Raw genomic sequence first — 16,483 nt, forward strand, 5'->3', positions numbered from 1 at the left:
TCTCTTCCAAATCATGTCCAAGCAACTGTATTTACCACAGGTGAACTCCAAACAAGGTGTAGAAACATCGCAAGGATGATCAAGAGAAATTGGAGGCCCAGAGAGTTACATTTCAAGGGTCTATATCCATGAAAAAAAAAAAAAGTTTTTCCTTTTAAAAATAAAAATCTAAATTTCTGTTTTCACTTTCTCATTATGGGGTATTGAGTGCCGATTGATGGGGAAAACTTGATATATAGTTTTTTTTTATTTTAGCACAAGGCCGCAACATAAAGTGTAAAAAAAAAAGTGAAAGGGTCTGAACACTTTCCGAATCCATTGCACCAGTGTCCAGCGGCACAGCATGACAGCCCATGGTGGTTACACAAGGGTGCATGAAACAATATAGATTTTAAATCGTGGTGGTTTCCTATTGCTGATACTTGGTATTCCTTCTGTTCATTCTAAGAAAAAAAAAAGTGCAATGAATAGCAATAAAAACAGGATGGTTAAGCTAGTGAAGTATGACGTCTGAAGAAGGAAGTGGCAACTGAAAAGTGAAGTACCACTCTTCCCTACCCTGTTTCCCAGACTCGGAGAGCTTCTCGAATTTCTGGCAGCACTGTTGTTGATGCAACTCCGCCTGTTTCACGTCTTTGCTTTTCAACCTGGCCTTATCAAGAGCTTTGTTTGAGTTCTCATATTCAGCCAGGCTCTTTGTCCTCCTCAGCAATAGGTCCTGAATAAAGGTGAATATATTTATACATTTTTAAAAAAGGTGAAAAATCACAAAAAATAAATCCATATCTACTTTACTTATCCTCTAGAAGTCTAGAACGATAAAAAAAAATACCTTGGCTGCCTCAATATTAAGCACATAGTATCTTAAGAGTTCGGACAGCTTTAAGTCTTCATCTGATGCAACTCTGGCTTCTACTTTCTGAAACAACAAATATGACAAAATTAGCAAATGCTAGTTACCAAATCTTCACAAAAGTGCCAAAAATTAGAAGAAATAAAAATATACAAAAGCATAGCTCACCCTGAGTTTTTCAAACAATTCTGCTAGCTTTAGTAAATATCTGCAGGGAAAAGAATGACCATGTGTAAAATAAGTCGTATTGTAAGCAGAGAAAAGTAGTAGAATTCACTTAAAAAATGTGCAGCAAATTTGGACCCTTTTGTAATTTATGGACTATTTTGTTTGTACAGAGTCTCACTTACTTCTGGGATTCACGTCCCAACATATCCCTTGATTGAATTTGATGGACTTATGTCTTTTTTCAACGTATTAACTACCGGTATGTAACAACTAAGTGCCATATGGCAGTCATAGGCACCATTTTGCACAGTGACCCGTGTAGCACGGTTTATATGGGCATCACTAGAACGGTGTTATTTGCTGCTTTCACACAAATACGATATGAAGAATACACCACAAAATAATCTCTAAACCAAACATACAAGGGACTTTCATTTTCAACCCATAAATTTGAGTTCACAATAACTAGCGATAAAAGAAAATATTCAACTATAGAAGTAGTGCATAAGGACTTTGTGATTTTTCATTCTTACAACATCATTATATAGTACTGTGGTCTTCAAGCTCAGATGTACAAAGGTAAAATCCGATTATATGATCCGATTACCACTGTCCTTGACTGATATGAAGAGTTCCCAGAAAGTGTTCACATTACCAAGGAGAAGATAAAAGATGGGATACAGATGTGTTGGGTCCTTCAGAAAGATGTTCATTGTAGTCCATTTCCGCAACAGCTAACTTATAGAAGACGTAAGTAAGGGCCGACACGTTACTAAATCAGAACGCCCTAGCAGAGCGCTTTGTAAACCAGTCAACACCTTGGCTGGAGATTTATCACACCCTGCACTCTAGAATTCTGACTTCAGAAAGAAACTTTTTGCATTTTTACACCACTCCATTTTTGAAAAGTAGCTGTGATTAGCGATATTAGTGTCACTCCAGATTTACCGTATTTTTCGCCCCATAAGACACACTTTTTCTTCCCCAAAAGTGGAGGGAAATGCCCCTGCGTCTTATGGGGCGAATGCTGCCATTTTACATCGCAGTCTGCGATGCTGCTGCATCGCAGACTGCAATGTATCAGCTGGACGGGGGAGGGAGGAGGGGCCGGTGTCATGCAAATGTGGTGGGGCCGATGCGGTCACTGTACTCCGGCCCCACCGCTCACTCACTGCTTTATAGCCTAAACATTTTATAATAGCTTTCATTGAAGTTCCGATCCCCAGCCCCATCTGTACTACCGTACTTACTAAATGTCCTGTAGCAGGCACAGCAGGGCGGGCGGGCGGCCGGAACTCACTGACGTCACGTGCCTGCGCCGCCTACTTCATTCATAAAGTATGCATTTTTTTGACTGATCAGACATTTTTAAGACTGATCAGTCTTACTAATGCCATCAGTTGTCATACGTTTTGCCGGATCCGGCAGGCAGTTCCAGCGACGGAACTGCTTGCCAGATCACTCTGCCGCAAGTGTGAAAGTAGCCCTTACCCTAAAAGTCATAAACCAAAATATAAATATAAGATATAAGTAACAAATTCTTTAATGTAAACATACTGGCCTGGCCAACAATAACAGTATCATGAGGAGCCAAGTGTCTTGGCACCCCCTACGATCCACTGTTTGAAGGGGCTGCTGTGGTATTTTTCTAGTATTTATTAATGAAGGAGCATGCAAGAAATTTTCAGGAAGGGCTGAACATGGATGAAGGTAGGTGCTATGATAATTTTACCTTGTGTGACAATACAACAAGGTGGCTATAAACACATTAACCTAAAGGTTATGGAGTTTTTTCTTTTAGTTTTCGGTGCTCGTTCCTTTTACAGATTTGTTGGTACGCCCGGGAGGAGTGATTTCTTTTGCATTCTAAGTGCCTCTTAGAGGCTACTCAAACTCACTTTGCTGCTGATGGACAAATAGGAATGGGATGTACAGTGCTGACCATAATTATTCATACCCTTGGCAAATTTTGGCTTTTATTCAACCAGCAAGTAATTTTTTGACGGGAAATGACATAGGTGTCTCCCAAAAGATAATAAGACGATGTACAAGAGGCATTATTGTGGGGGAAAAAAACATTTATCAGCTTTTATTTACATTTGAGCAAAAAGTGTCCAGTCCAAAATTATTTATACCCTTCACAAACAGTCACAGTCTGTGGGAAAATCAAAAGTTCTATACCATTCCAAATAGTCCAAGCTGTTCTAAAGCATCCTAATTACCCTGATTAATTGGGAACAGCTGTTTTAATCAACTCAACAGGTGAAAAACAGCGGCTCTCTGCAGTTGGTTTGTGGACAGCCATGGCTAAGACAAAGGAGCTCAGTGAGGACCTGTGGCTGCTCACAAGTCAGGAAAGGGCTACAAGTCCATTTCTAAATGTTTTCAAGTTCCAGTGTCTACAGTGCAAAGTATTATTAAAAAATACAAGATGTTCCACACTGTGGAAAATCTCAGAGGACGTGGTCGGAGGCCAAAAGTGACACCTGTGCTGGCCAGGAGGATGGTTAGAGAGGTGCAAAAGAATTCAAGGATCACCACCAAGGCCATCCTGGTGAATCTGGGCTCTGTTGGTGGCAGTGTCTCAAGGCAGACAATCCAACAGACACTGCACACTGCTGGGTTCCACGGATGCAGACCAAGGAGGACGCCACTTCTCCAGATAAGCCACACAAAAGCTCGCTTGGCCTTTGCAAAAGCTCTTCTAGACAAAGACGACGACTTCTGGTCTTCTGTGTTCTGGTCAGATGAAACAAAAATTGAATTGTTTGGTCACAATGACGTTTCCTTTATTTGGCGTAAAAAAGGAGAAGCCTTCAACCCAAAGAACACCATCCCCACTGTCAAACATGGTGGTGGGAACATAATGCTTTGGGGGGGGGTTTCAGCCAATGGACCAAGGAACCTAATCACAGTAAACGGCACCATGAAAAAGGAGGATTCTCAACGACAACATCAGGCAGTCGGCAGAGAAACTTGGCCTTGGGCACCAGTGGACATTTAAGCAAGACAATGACCCAAAACACCCAGCAAAAGTGGTGAAGAAATGGTTAGCAGACTACAACATTAGCGTTTTGGAGTTGCCCAGCCAGAGTCCAGACTTGAATCCAATTGAGAATCTGTGGAGGGAGCTAAAGATCAGGGTGATGGCAAGAAGACCCTCCAACCTGAAAGATTTGGAGCTCATTGCTAAAGATGAATGGGGAAAAATACCTGTGGAGACATGCAAAAAGCTGGTCTGCAATTATAGGAAGCGTTTGATTGCTGTAATAGCCAATAAAGGCTTCTCTATTGATTATTGAGAAGGGTATGAATAATTTTGGACTGGACACTTTTTGCTCAAATGTAAATAGAAGCTGAGAAATGTTTTTTTTCCACAATAATGCCTCTTGTACATCATCTTATTATCTTTTGGGAGACACCTATGTCATTTTGAGTCAAAAAATTACTTGCTGGTTGAATAAAAGTCAAAATTTGCCAGGGGTATGAATAATTATGGGCAGCACTGTAGGTCCTTTCTGGGGATATACTGCAGCCACTGCCTAAGGAGTTGCTAAGTGAGATGCATACATTATCTAAATGGTTTCATATACATTGTGTGTTCAAGATAAAATGGGTTATAAAGATGTGCCATGTGACAAACGTAGACTGCCGGAAGCTAGCTCCAAGCAAGTTACGTGATATTGTCATAGACTTAGATATTGGCAGGAGATTGCTGAGTTTATTGGAAATACACTGCTCAAAAAAATAAAGGGAACACTTAAACAACACAATGTAACTCCAAGTCAATCACACTTCTGTGAAATCAAACTATCCACTTAGGAAGCAACACTGAGTGACAATCAATTTCACATGCTGTTGTGCAAATGGGATAGACAACAGGTGGAAATTATAGGCAATTAGCAAGACACCCCCAATGAAGGAGTGGTTCTCCAGGTGGTGACCACAGACCACTTCTCAGTTCCTATGCTTCCTGGCTGAAGTTTTGGTCACTTTTGAATACTGGCGGTGCTTTCACTCCTAGTGGTAGCATGAGACGGAGTCTACAACCCACACAAGTGGCTCAGGTAGTGCAGCTTATCCAGGATGGCACATCAATGCGAGCTGTGGCAAGAAGGTTTGCTGTGTCTGTCAGCGTAGTGTCCAGAGCATTGAGGCGCTACCAGGAGACAGGCCAGTACATCAGGAGACGTGGAGGAGGCCGTAGGAGGGCAACAACCCAGCAGCAGGACCGCTACCTCCGCCTTTGTGCAAGGAAGAACAGGAGGAGCACTGCCAGAGCCCTGCAAAATGACCTCCAGCAGGCCACAAATGTGCATGTGTCTGCTCAAACGGTCAGAAACAGACTCCATGAGGGTGATATGAGGGCCCGACGTCCACAGGTGGGGGTTGTGCTTACAGCCCAACACCGTGCAGGACGTTTGGCATTTGCCAGAGAACACCAAGATTGGCAAATTCGCCACTGGCGCCCTGTGCTCTTCACAGATGAAAGCAGGTTCACACTGAGCACATGTGACAGACGTGACAGAGTCTGGAGACGCCATGGAGAACGTTCTGCTGCCTGCAACATCCTCCAGCATGACCGGTTTGGCATTGGGTCAGTAATGGTGTGGGGTGGCATTTCTTTGGAGGGCTGCACAGCCCTCCAAGTGCTCGCCAGAGGTAGCCTGACTGCCATTAGGTACCGAGAGGAGATCCTCAGACCCCTTGTGAGACCATATGCTGGTGCGGTTGGCCCTGGGTTCCTCCTAATGCAAGACAATGCTAGACCTCATGTGGCTGGAGTGTCAGCAGTTCCTGCAAGACGAAGGCATTGATGCTATGGACTGGCCCGCCCGTTCCCCAGACCTGAATCCAATTGAGCACATCTGGGACATCATGTCTCGCTCTATCCACCAACGTCACATTGCACCACAGATAGTCCAGGAGTTGGCAGATGCTTTAGTCCAGGTCTGGGAGGAGATCCCTCAGGAGACCGTCCGCCACCTCATCAGGAGCATGCACAGGCGTTGTAGGGAGGTCATACAGGCACGTAGAGGCCACACACACTACTGAGCCTCATTTTGACTTGTTTTAAGGACATTACATCAAAGTTGGATCAGCCTGTAGTGTGTTTTTCCACTTTAGTTTTGAGTGTGACTCCAAATCCAGACCTCCATGGGTTGAAAAATTTGATTTCAATTTTTTAATTTTTGTGTGATTTTGTTGTCAGCACATTCAACTATGTAAAGAACAAAGTATTTCAGAGGAATATTTAATTAATTCAGATCTAGGATGTGTTATTTTTGTGTTCCCTTTATTTTTTTGAGAAGTGTATGTTGCAGCCTGGAGCGTTATCCTATTTTATGTATCCTTGGAAATGTTTCTGATATCCCTTTTTTTCCAAAGAGTCAACAGTCATCCATTCAAAGGTTGCTAAATCAAGCCTGAAAGACAATAGCATAGGAAAATCCATTGCCTTAGGATACCTGAATTTAGTTCATGGATGAACACTGTATTGAGGCTGTAAAAGTATATGTATAAAAAACGGTTCATGGATGAGCAGCACTCCGAACCCACACCTGGGAAGAGCCAATTATAAAGAGAAGTGTAGAAGTATACCAAATAATTTTGCTGAGGTTACCTGGTGCACGCAGCGTTGGATCCAGGCATATATAAATAGTCACCCTCTCCAGCAAAGTGTGCAGTCTGCCACTCAAACAGGACCTTTCAAACAGTTGGCTCCAGACAACACTAGTCGATCCTTCTGCCAGGTCCTGACATGGAGATCTATCACTAAGTGATTGATTATGTACACTATGGGGGGAGATTTATCAAACTGGTGTAAAGTAGAACCGGCTTAGTTGCCCATAGCAACCAGATTCCACCTTTAATTTTCCAAAGAAGCTCTGAAAAATGAAAGGTGGAATCTGATTGGTTGTTACGGGCAACTAAGCCAGTTCTACTTTACACCAGTTTGATAAATCACCTCCTATGTCTCTTATGCTTTACAGGAATATTTGATACATTACTTATAGGTGTGTTGAATGAGGCAGGGGTTCATTTGAGGAATACCTTGCACACTGTCACAATGCTTGAAAAAGACTTGAATTCGAAACATCACTATGTCTTGATGTCGGTTGGTGAATAAATTATCTATGCTTTAATTGGCGGAGTGCTGCAGATTTTTTGGATTTGCATTAAAAAAAAATGGGCAACACTGCAAAAAGTTTGCAGATTTGTGGGTACTCTGGTTGGATACTCATGGTTTGGCACCACTGATGCTTAATAGAGGCCGATTTTAAGGATGCGATCCATTGTTAGATGGCCTAAGACCAGGATGGGTGGCTTTCTATATATGGTATTTGGAGAACTGTTGTATGTTTTTAAGACCTTTAGGTTTTATTATGTATGCCGGACTATATACTGTAGCTCTTTCTTCCATAGTGTCATTTTAACACATTCTCAGATTGTGTTGCGTAACTGAAGATGATGGTTCCCTCAAGTCTGCAGGACTCTGTACTATGGTGTGAACTTGGTATGCACGATAATGTTTTTCATGATTTTGAACCCTAAGCTTCAGGGATGGGTGTGATGGGGGTGTAGGGACAGGGTTTTTGTCGTTATTTTAGAAATGTCTTTAGGACATTGAAAAAGTTTCACCAAATATTGAACCGATTAAAAAAAATGTTTTTCAGAGTAGACTTGAAGTGATAATAATTTTATAATACACCTAGTTAATTTTTGACAGGAACTAAGTGGACATGGACAAAGTTTCTACAGTATTGTGTTTACTTTACACTGGACTTTGTATTGTCATGTTTGAGATCAAACCTCATGCTGTATCATTATTTTGTTAATATGAGAAGCGCTGGATTATATCTCTAGGATATTAATGGGGATTTTCAATAATTTAAAAAAAAGTTCCTAATACATTTGCCGTTAAACATTTGTTCTGGTCCTCCAACTCTAGGTCCCGTCTCTTGGATATGCTCACATTAGGTCCAATGTTACATTTTCAATAGGCACATACAAGGTTTACTATCGCATTAGAGCAACCCTCCGGTTCAAGAAGAAAAGTCACATTAACTGGGAAACAAACAAAACATTTACATGGGGACCTCATTTTCATATTTTTTTTTTGCACATCCGCTAATTCTCTGGTTCTTCTGTCATTCAGGATGGGCGCACTGCTTCTCAAACTATCAGGTCACACTGTGCATTTATATCCCAAGACACATCCTGCTTGTTCAAGCTTGCTCTTGGATTGGCCATCACCGCTCAATCCACGGGCAGGTGTCTTGGACTACTACAAAATACATAGTGTGCACCAGATAGTCGGTGATGGCAGCAGGCAAGCATAAGTTCGACATGACTCAGACACTGACTTGAACAGATCCTCACCACTTATGCCTCATTCACACATCAGTTATTTCCATCAGTGATCAGGAGCCAAAACCAGTATTGGAGCCTCCACAGACATAATGCATAAGGGAAAGATCTGCACCTGTTCTGTGTTTAGAGCCGCACCTGGTTTTGGCTCAAAATCACTGATGAAAATCACTAACCAAACACTGACATGTGAATGAGGCATTACTCTGCCCTCCTGAAACCACAGGATATTCTGTCTCACATCAAAGCTGCATACTGAATTGTCTGCACCACTGAATTATAAACTAGAGCAAATCGAAGTTAAAGGGGTTGTCCGAGTTATGAAAAAAAATTATATAGCACTGAAAATCTGATGGGCAACAATATATAACTAAGCTAAGCAAGTTTTATGCAAAAAAAAAAAATATATATTGCCTCAATTCCCTGGTTCTTTTGTGGCCCTTTGTTTACATGCAATAAAAACAATCTGGTGTCACCCGTTGCGGTAGAAAATGGAGTCACCCCCCCTGGGACGAGTCACGTAGGGGACGTCCATCAAGCTCCGCCCTGCCGCCGCCGCTGACATCCCTTCTCGTCCTTCACTGAGCTTGCCGACCGACCCGAGCGGTAACTCGGGGGGTAGGGTAGGGTTTGGATAGTAAACTGCTGACGTGGGGGGGGGGGGGGGGGGGGGGGGCTAAGCAGACAGATTGCCAACAAGGGGGAGGGGGGGGGATTTTTTTTGGGGGGGGGGGTTGGGGGTGCTAGCAGGCAGATCGACAACAGGGGAAGGGGTCGGATAAAAAAAAATTGGGAACAGGTTCCCTACTTAACGGCGGACGCGGGGCGTCACGACACGTACACCATATATATCCAACACAACACACATACCCATAAATACACCATATACATGGTACACATACATAAATACACTATACAATACAGCAGCACGTACCTCTCACATCCAGGGCCTCCAGGTGACGTCTCCTCCGATGTAGATCTTCTCTGCCATCATCTTCTCCATTTGGTCCAGACACTTCTTTCAGCCGCGTCTCGTCTCTGCAGAGTGCGATACATGGACATCTTAGTGTCCTCACTTTTCTATCATCATCATCCCCCAACCTGGAGCCCACAGTGTTATCCTGCAGCTCGCTGTGCTCCCCAATACCCCCAAATACTATCCTGAAGAAATAATAGTGCCCCCATAGTAATAGTGCTCCTCATAGTCCCACCAATAATACTGCCCCACATTAATATGCCCCCCACACTGCCCCCCCACACTGCCCCACATTAATATGCCCCCCATTAATATGCCCCCCCACACTGCCCCACATTAAGTAATATGCCCCCCCCCACACTGCCCCACATTAAGTAATATGCCCCCCCCACACTGCCCCACATTAAGTAATATGCCCCCCCCCCCACACTGCCCCACATTAAGTAATATGCCCCCCCACACTGCCCCACATTAAGTAATATGCCCCCCCACACTGCCCACATTAAGTAATATCCCCCCCCACACTGCCCCACATTAAGTAATATGCTCCCCCCCACACTGCCCCACATAAGTAATATGCCCCCCCCCCCCACACTAAGTAATATGCCCCCCCCCCCCCACACTGCCCCACATTAAAGGGGTTCTGCACTTTGTTTTAACAGATGATCTCTCCTCTGGATAGATCATCAGCATCTGATCAGCGGGGGTCCGACATGCGGGATCCCCGCCAATCAGCTGTTTGAGAAGGCAGCGGCGCTATAGCAGCGCCACGGCCTTCTCACTGTTTACCGCTGGCCCAGTGACGTCACAACTAGTATCAACTAGCGTGGGCGGGGCTAAGCTCTGTTTACTTGAATGGAGCTTAGACGCGCCCAGGCCAGATAATACTAGTCGTGACGTCACTGGGCCAGCGGCTCTGCTGCCTTCTCAAACTGCTGATCGGCGGGGGTCCCGGGTGTCGGACCCCCGCCGATCAGATGGTGAAGATCTATCCAGAGGACAGATCATCAGTTAAAACAAATTGGAGAACCCCTTTAAGAAATATGCCCCCCCCCCACACACTGCCCTCAATTATGTAATTTGCCCCCCCACTAAGTAATTTGCCCCCACACTGCCCTCCATTATGTAGTTGGAGCATTAAAGTGCATTTCCTGGAAATGCCGCAATGAGTCATGGAGCATTAAAGTGCATTTCCACCTTCTGTTCAAGCTTTACCCTGGCTGGACCTGGAAGCCCCAACCCCCCCCCCCCCCCCTAAATATAATAAATGCTATAATGGGGTATTAAATTAAATCTAAATACAAAGTCAATATGCGCTCTCTGCGCTACCTACCACACCTCCTCGTCCCTCAGGCGCGGCAGTGGCAGGTCTGGCTGGCTGTATGAGTGAGTCACTGCTGTCACGTGACTCACCACCCAATCCATTAGCTCCAGACTCGAGTCCTGGGCCTGCTGGCTGTTCCTGCAGTGCAGCCGCGGCGGCGCTACTCACCAGGTAGTCACACCCCCTTCTCCACGTGACGGCCGGACCAACGTGCTGGCTAGTGAATAAGGAGAACTCCGGCGGGTGACACCCCATCAGACTGGTGTCACCCGGTGCGGCCCGCTCCCACCGCACCCCCCTCGCAACGCCACTGACAATCTCTGCCCCTCCCCTTGCTCTGCTAAGGGAGTGAATACAAGAGCTGCCCTGAGTGACATGTCTGCCTGCTGGGAGACACTGCAGCATGTTGTATGTGTAGGACTACAAGTCCAAGCTGTATAATGACACTACTAAGGGAGTGGATACAAGAGCTGCCCTGAGTGCTGGGAGAATCAACAGCAACTTGTAAGTGTAGAACTACAAGTCCCAGCTGTATGACACTGCTAATACACACAGGATCTTCCCCCTACCTTCTTGTGCAATGCTCTCTCTAGTCCGTCAGATCCTGTGCCCAGAATGGTCACTGCTGCAGCTAGCCAGTATGTGCAGCTGAAGGGGTTAAGAATCTTAGGAGAGCGCCACGCACAGCACAGTGACTTCTCGTTTACAGGCTTGTAAACGACCTTTATCAGAGCAGGGAGAGAAGCTGACATCACAGGTCATGTGACCCTCAGTGAAATCTGAGAAACCAGCCACTGGAGATAAAGGGAGTTAATTGGAAAGCTGTTACATTTGCCTAGTTAGGAACATAGAAAGAACAAAAAAAAAAACTCGGATAACCCCTTTAACGAAGTGGACTTCAAGCTGAATTTCAGGAAAAATTCAATTCGGCATGAAGCTGAATTTCCTTGCGCTTTGTGGTAACAAATACATTTTTCGTTAAATTGTGGTAAAAAAACAAACAAAAAAATACATATTCACCTCATCCATTTGCTCATGGAGAGGGCGTCGCAGTTATCTTCATTGAAGAAAAGGCACCAAATCTCACACGCAGTGAAGTCGATCTTCAATCAAGATGGCTGTGACGGCCTATCCACGAGCAAATCGATGAGGTACCGTATATACTAGCGTATAAGACGAGTTTTTTGGCACATATTTTTGTGCTCAAAAAGCCCCCTCGTCTTATACTCGAGTCTAGGTCTGTCTAGTGGGAGCAGGCGCGTGACGTCAGTGAGTGAGCGCCGCCCCCCGCACTGCCTGCTATTACCGGAGCTAAGACAAAGTAAGATATCCAAATAATCAGAGTAAAGAGCTCAGCAATGATTAAAGTTAAAGTACCGTGGTTACTGATTCGTTTATAAATATACTGCTGTGAGCGTCGGGGAGGGGGATCTGTGGATGGCACTGTAGGGGGATCTGTGGATGGCACTGTTTAGGGGGGGGGGATCTGTGGATGGCACTGTAGGGGGATCTGTGGATGGCACTGTTTAGGGGGATCTGTGGATGGCACTGTTTAGGGGGGGATCTGTGGATGGCACTGTTTAGGGGGGGGGGGATCTGTGGATGGCACTGTTTAGGGGGGGGGATCTGTGGATGGCACTGTTTAGGGGGGAGATCTGTGGATGGCACTGTTTAGGGGGGAGATCTGTGGATGGCACTGTTTAGGGGGGAGATCTGTGGATGGCACTGTTTAGGGGGGAGATCTGTGGATGGCACTGTTTAGGGGGGAGATCTGTGGATGGCACTGTTTAGGGGGGGGATCTGTGGATGGCACTGTTTAGGGGGGAGATCTGTGGATGGCACTGTTTAGGGGGGAGATCTGTGGATGGCACTGTTTAGGGGGGAGATCTGTGGATGGCACTGTTTAGGGGGGAGATCTGTGGATGGCACTGTTTAGGGGGGAGATCTGTGGATGGCACTGTTTAGGGGGGAGATCTGTGGATGGCACTGTTTAGGGGGGAGATCTGTGGATGGCACTGTTTAGGGGGGAGATCTGTGGATGGCACTGTTTAGGGGGGAGATCTGTGGATGGCACTGTTTAGGGGGGAGATCTGTGGATGGCACTGTTTAGGGGGGAGATCTGTGGATGGCTCCCTGTATTTAATGCAGAGTGTGTGTGTATATAATGCACACACTCTGCATTAAATACAGGGAGTCAGAGTCAGACTCCCATCAATCTGGGTCACCCTCTTGCAGATGTGTGTATATAATGTAGAGTGTGTGCATTATATACACATACACTCTGCATTATAGCTGCATTTCCCACCCTAGTCTTATACTCGAGTCAATAATTTTTCCAATTTTTTGGGGGTAAAATTAGGGGCCTCGGCTTATATTCGGGTCGGCTTATACTCGAGTATATACGGTAAGTAATTTTTTATTTTTTTTTAACCCCCTATAGGCTTTAAAGTGACTGTCAGATGCCATGATCAGTGTTGAACGAGGCATCTGAGGGGTTCAATGAAGGGGGGGGGGGGGGTTGGGCGTAGCGCGATCGCCATTCCCCATCGTTGCGCCCACTAAATACAATGGAATGCAATTTGTGACAAAGAAGTAATTCGTAACGAATCTAATTTCTTTGTGAACTTCAGCAAAATAGCTGAATAGAATTTTTGATAACTTCACTCATCTTTATACACTATCCATTACTAGACCTCAATCTACTGGTCATAACTGACGGTTCCTAGGGTTCGAAACCTCCTTTCCTACATGTCTGTACAAGCATTTGTATCTCCATTAATCATGATTATAACATAAAAAATAATTCATACTAAAACACTAGAAGTGGTCATGAAATTGCATCTTACGTGGACAGGAAGTGACTAATGGGCAACTGGACCAAAAACATGCATAGTGGTAAAATAGAATGCATGACATGGTCTACATGGATCATCTATTCACTGACTGCTGCAGGAGAAACACAGCGTGTGGCTGGCTACTATTTGGAAGACTGGCCATAGACCCTAATGGGAATTTTCCCATAGGGCCACCTGAACTCATCACGGTTGCTGGCTGTATACATACTATTAGGGAAACTATAGGGCTCATTATTAGAAGAAGTCCAGGCAGCATGCTGAAGGTAGGGCTGGCTTAGTGTTGTGGCCCACATCTCAACGCTTAAGACCTGCTCCAGATCCATATTACAGACAATTGGAAAAGAAGGACAGAACTTGGCAGCTATTGATGGCCACCACAGAGATACAAGCATCTGGGGAGGTATTTTGTGCTGCACTGTGGTATTTGGTTCTGTGGGATGGTATTCTGTGCTACACTATGGTATTACAGACCCTGCCAAATTGTATTGGCTCCATCTACTTCTGTTGCACCATCTTCTGTCAACTTGGACCCACCTACAACATTGAGGCCACTTTATTATTTTTTTTCCAGGGCTACCAAGTTCCCAGTTCGCCCCTGAGCTTACCTCTGCTGGAGGTTGTGGCCAGCCATCAATTTTTACTTCCAATGAACAAAGGGACATCCTTGAAATACATGGATGGGCCTGTGTCCACCAAGCAGATATGTAAGTACTCCAACAGGGAATACAGAAGAAGGATATCTTACCGAGTCTACCCTCTAAACAGACTCTAATGCTACTGAAAGTATCCTACAGATATACTCAGTTACTTTGAGGGTTTTGTAAGAATGGAAGACCCAATGTAATAGGCGTCAGTAATATAGGACAAACTATGTATCAGCAATGGTAATCAGTTATATCCTTACATCCATGACCTGCATTTCCACCAAACAAAACAACATTTTAAGTGGTTTCATCATATGCTCAAATGTGCCATGCTCTGGTTACACATTTACATCCAAAAGGAAATATAAAATGCGGTCAATGCACATTGAAGGCATCCAAATAGTGCAGGCACATGAATCAGTAATGTCTTATTATTAACTCTTTCACATCAGAATCTGTGCGATTCTGAGCATTCTGCTTGAGCCATAAGGAGTATGCTCGCCTCCGATGTGGGTGAAAGAGCACAGAGAAGACTGATCATGGAGTTCAGGCGACCAGGGTACACAACCATAATGTAACCTGACATATTACAGTTAGGGGCAGGGTGACCTGTAAAACCCGGTGACAATTGTAACTAAAATAATTCCATGAACTTTGATAATATTGGAGATGGATTAGAAAAAAATAATCTTACAGCTAAAACTAGAGTAACTTAGCCTTTTATATACAAAGGTTATATGGGGCAAATGACACGTAGGGGGAAGTCATAAAATAAAAAAAGCGTGCAGATTATACTGATCAATAGGCACAAAGGAAAGAGCACAGGGAAGTTCTGCCCTCTGGAGCATGTATGTGAGGTGTAACAATACAATAGGAACAAATAGAAAAAAGGTGACTACAACATGCAGAAACCCCAAAAACTTTTTTTGCACTTACAAGATCTGTCCCGTTGTTAGTACCACTTTAAAGAAGAAGAAAAAAAACTTTGAAAAAAAAAAAATCTAAATTTCCTTTGCATTGCCATTTTCGGACAGACATAACTTTTTCTTATATTTCTGTTTCTAACTCTACAGATGCAAAGATTGCTATTGACCACGACATCTGAGGGGTTAAATGGCCAGGTTTGGCGTCATTGCAGATCCCAGTCATTGCGTTCGGGTGCGAACTGTCCTATTCAGCCGGCACCCGTCATGTATGGAGCGGGCTCAGTGAGCAGCCTGCTCTATACATTTCCTGAGCCACAATGACATACAGGTACGTCATTGTGGCTGCAGGGGTTAAAGGTATTATCCACTTCCAGGAGGAACCCGGACGCCACAGGGATATATCTGTAATAGAGAACTAATCGTTACTTAGCTGGCAGAACCCGCTACGCTGCTCTAGTTCTCCTGCCCAGAATCTGGTCACCTGGCTGCAGGGCTGACAACACGTGACCGCTGCAGCCAATCACCAGGCTCTTTGGTGCACCCCCAGTGATTGGCTGCAGTGGTCAAGATGTCATGTCACCATTAGAGCCAGGAGAGACGGTAGCAGTGGTGCAGGATCTGCCAGGTAAGTAACGATCAGCTCTCTATTGCGGACACATCCCCCGTGTTGTCGGTTTCCTCCTGAAACTGAACAAACCCTTTAATTCATATAAAATGGGGTCTGTGTGTGCACATTACATGACTTATCTCACTGGTGCAGAGTTACTGCCTGTCTCCAGAGCTGCATTCACAGTTCTGCCGTTTCCTATTGGAAGCAGTCGCTGATCAGACACATGGGGAATTTCCTATATCAAATGATTGTAAAGTGCTGGATGTACAGATACACTACCTAGAAATCAAATTCAGAGAGAAAGCTCTGGGCAAACATTGAGTCAGCATGAAATACTGGACGATATTAAGATCAGAGACATGCAGAATCCTATGTTGCAACCCCTGGCACGGGGGTCAGCAACCTCCAGCTCTTGTGAAACTACATGGACTCTTGCTCCACTGTTCTCGGGAACTTCTAGAGAAGTGAATGGAGCATGCTGGTAGTTGTAGTTTCACCAACAGCTGGAGTGACCAAGGTTGTGGACACCTGCCCGGCACCCGAACAACAGGGATGTAGTAGATGTCTGTATCAGTACTGCTACAAAGTCTGTAGGTACCATACTCCGTTCATGACTGACCAGCGTCCAGGATGTGCACAGAGAAAATCAATAAATTATAAAATATTATACAAACATTTACTATTCGTAAAAATGGCCCTAAATTTGAGGTTGTATGGGTGCTAAAGGCCAGCCAGTAACAGGGCAAAGGGGCATTA

The 16,483-nt window shown here is 44.7% G+C and overlaps 1 protein-coding gene across 1 annotated transcript in view; it reads right to left on the reverse strand.

Moving 5' to 3' along the window:
* The window catches only part of SNX5 (sorting nexin 5), a 91,542-nt gene that overhangs the window by 7,191 nt on the left and 67,868 nt on the right, over nt 1-16,483 (reverse strand). The window contains exons 9-11 of the mRNA XM_040429664.1: nt 1,022-1,061; nt 833-919; nt 559-718 (exon numbers count right to left, since the gene is read on the reverse strand). Of these exons, the coding sequence (XP_040285598.1) occupies nt 559-718; nt 833-919; nt 1,022-1,061 (287 nt within the window). The remainder of the gene's footprint in view (nt 1-558; nt 719-832; nt 920-1,021; nt 1,062-16,483) is intronic.

Source organism: Bufo bufo, chromosome 4 (assembly GCF_905171765.1).
Source record: "Bufo bufo chromosome 4, aBufBuf1.1, whole genome shotgun sequence".
NCBI classification, from domain to species: domain Eukaryota; kingdom Metazoa; phylum Chordata; class Amphibia; order Anura; family Bufonidae; genus Bufo; species Bufo bufo.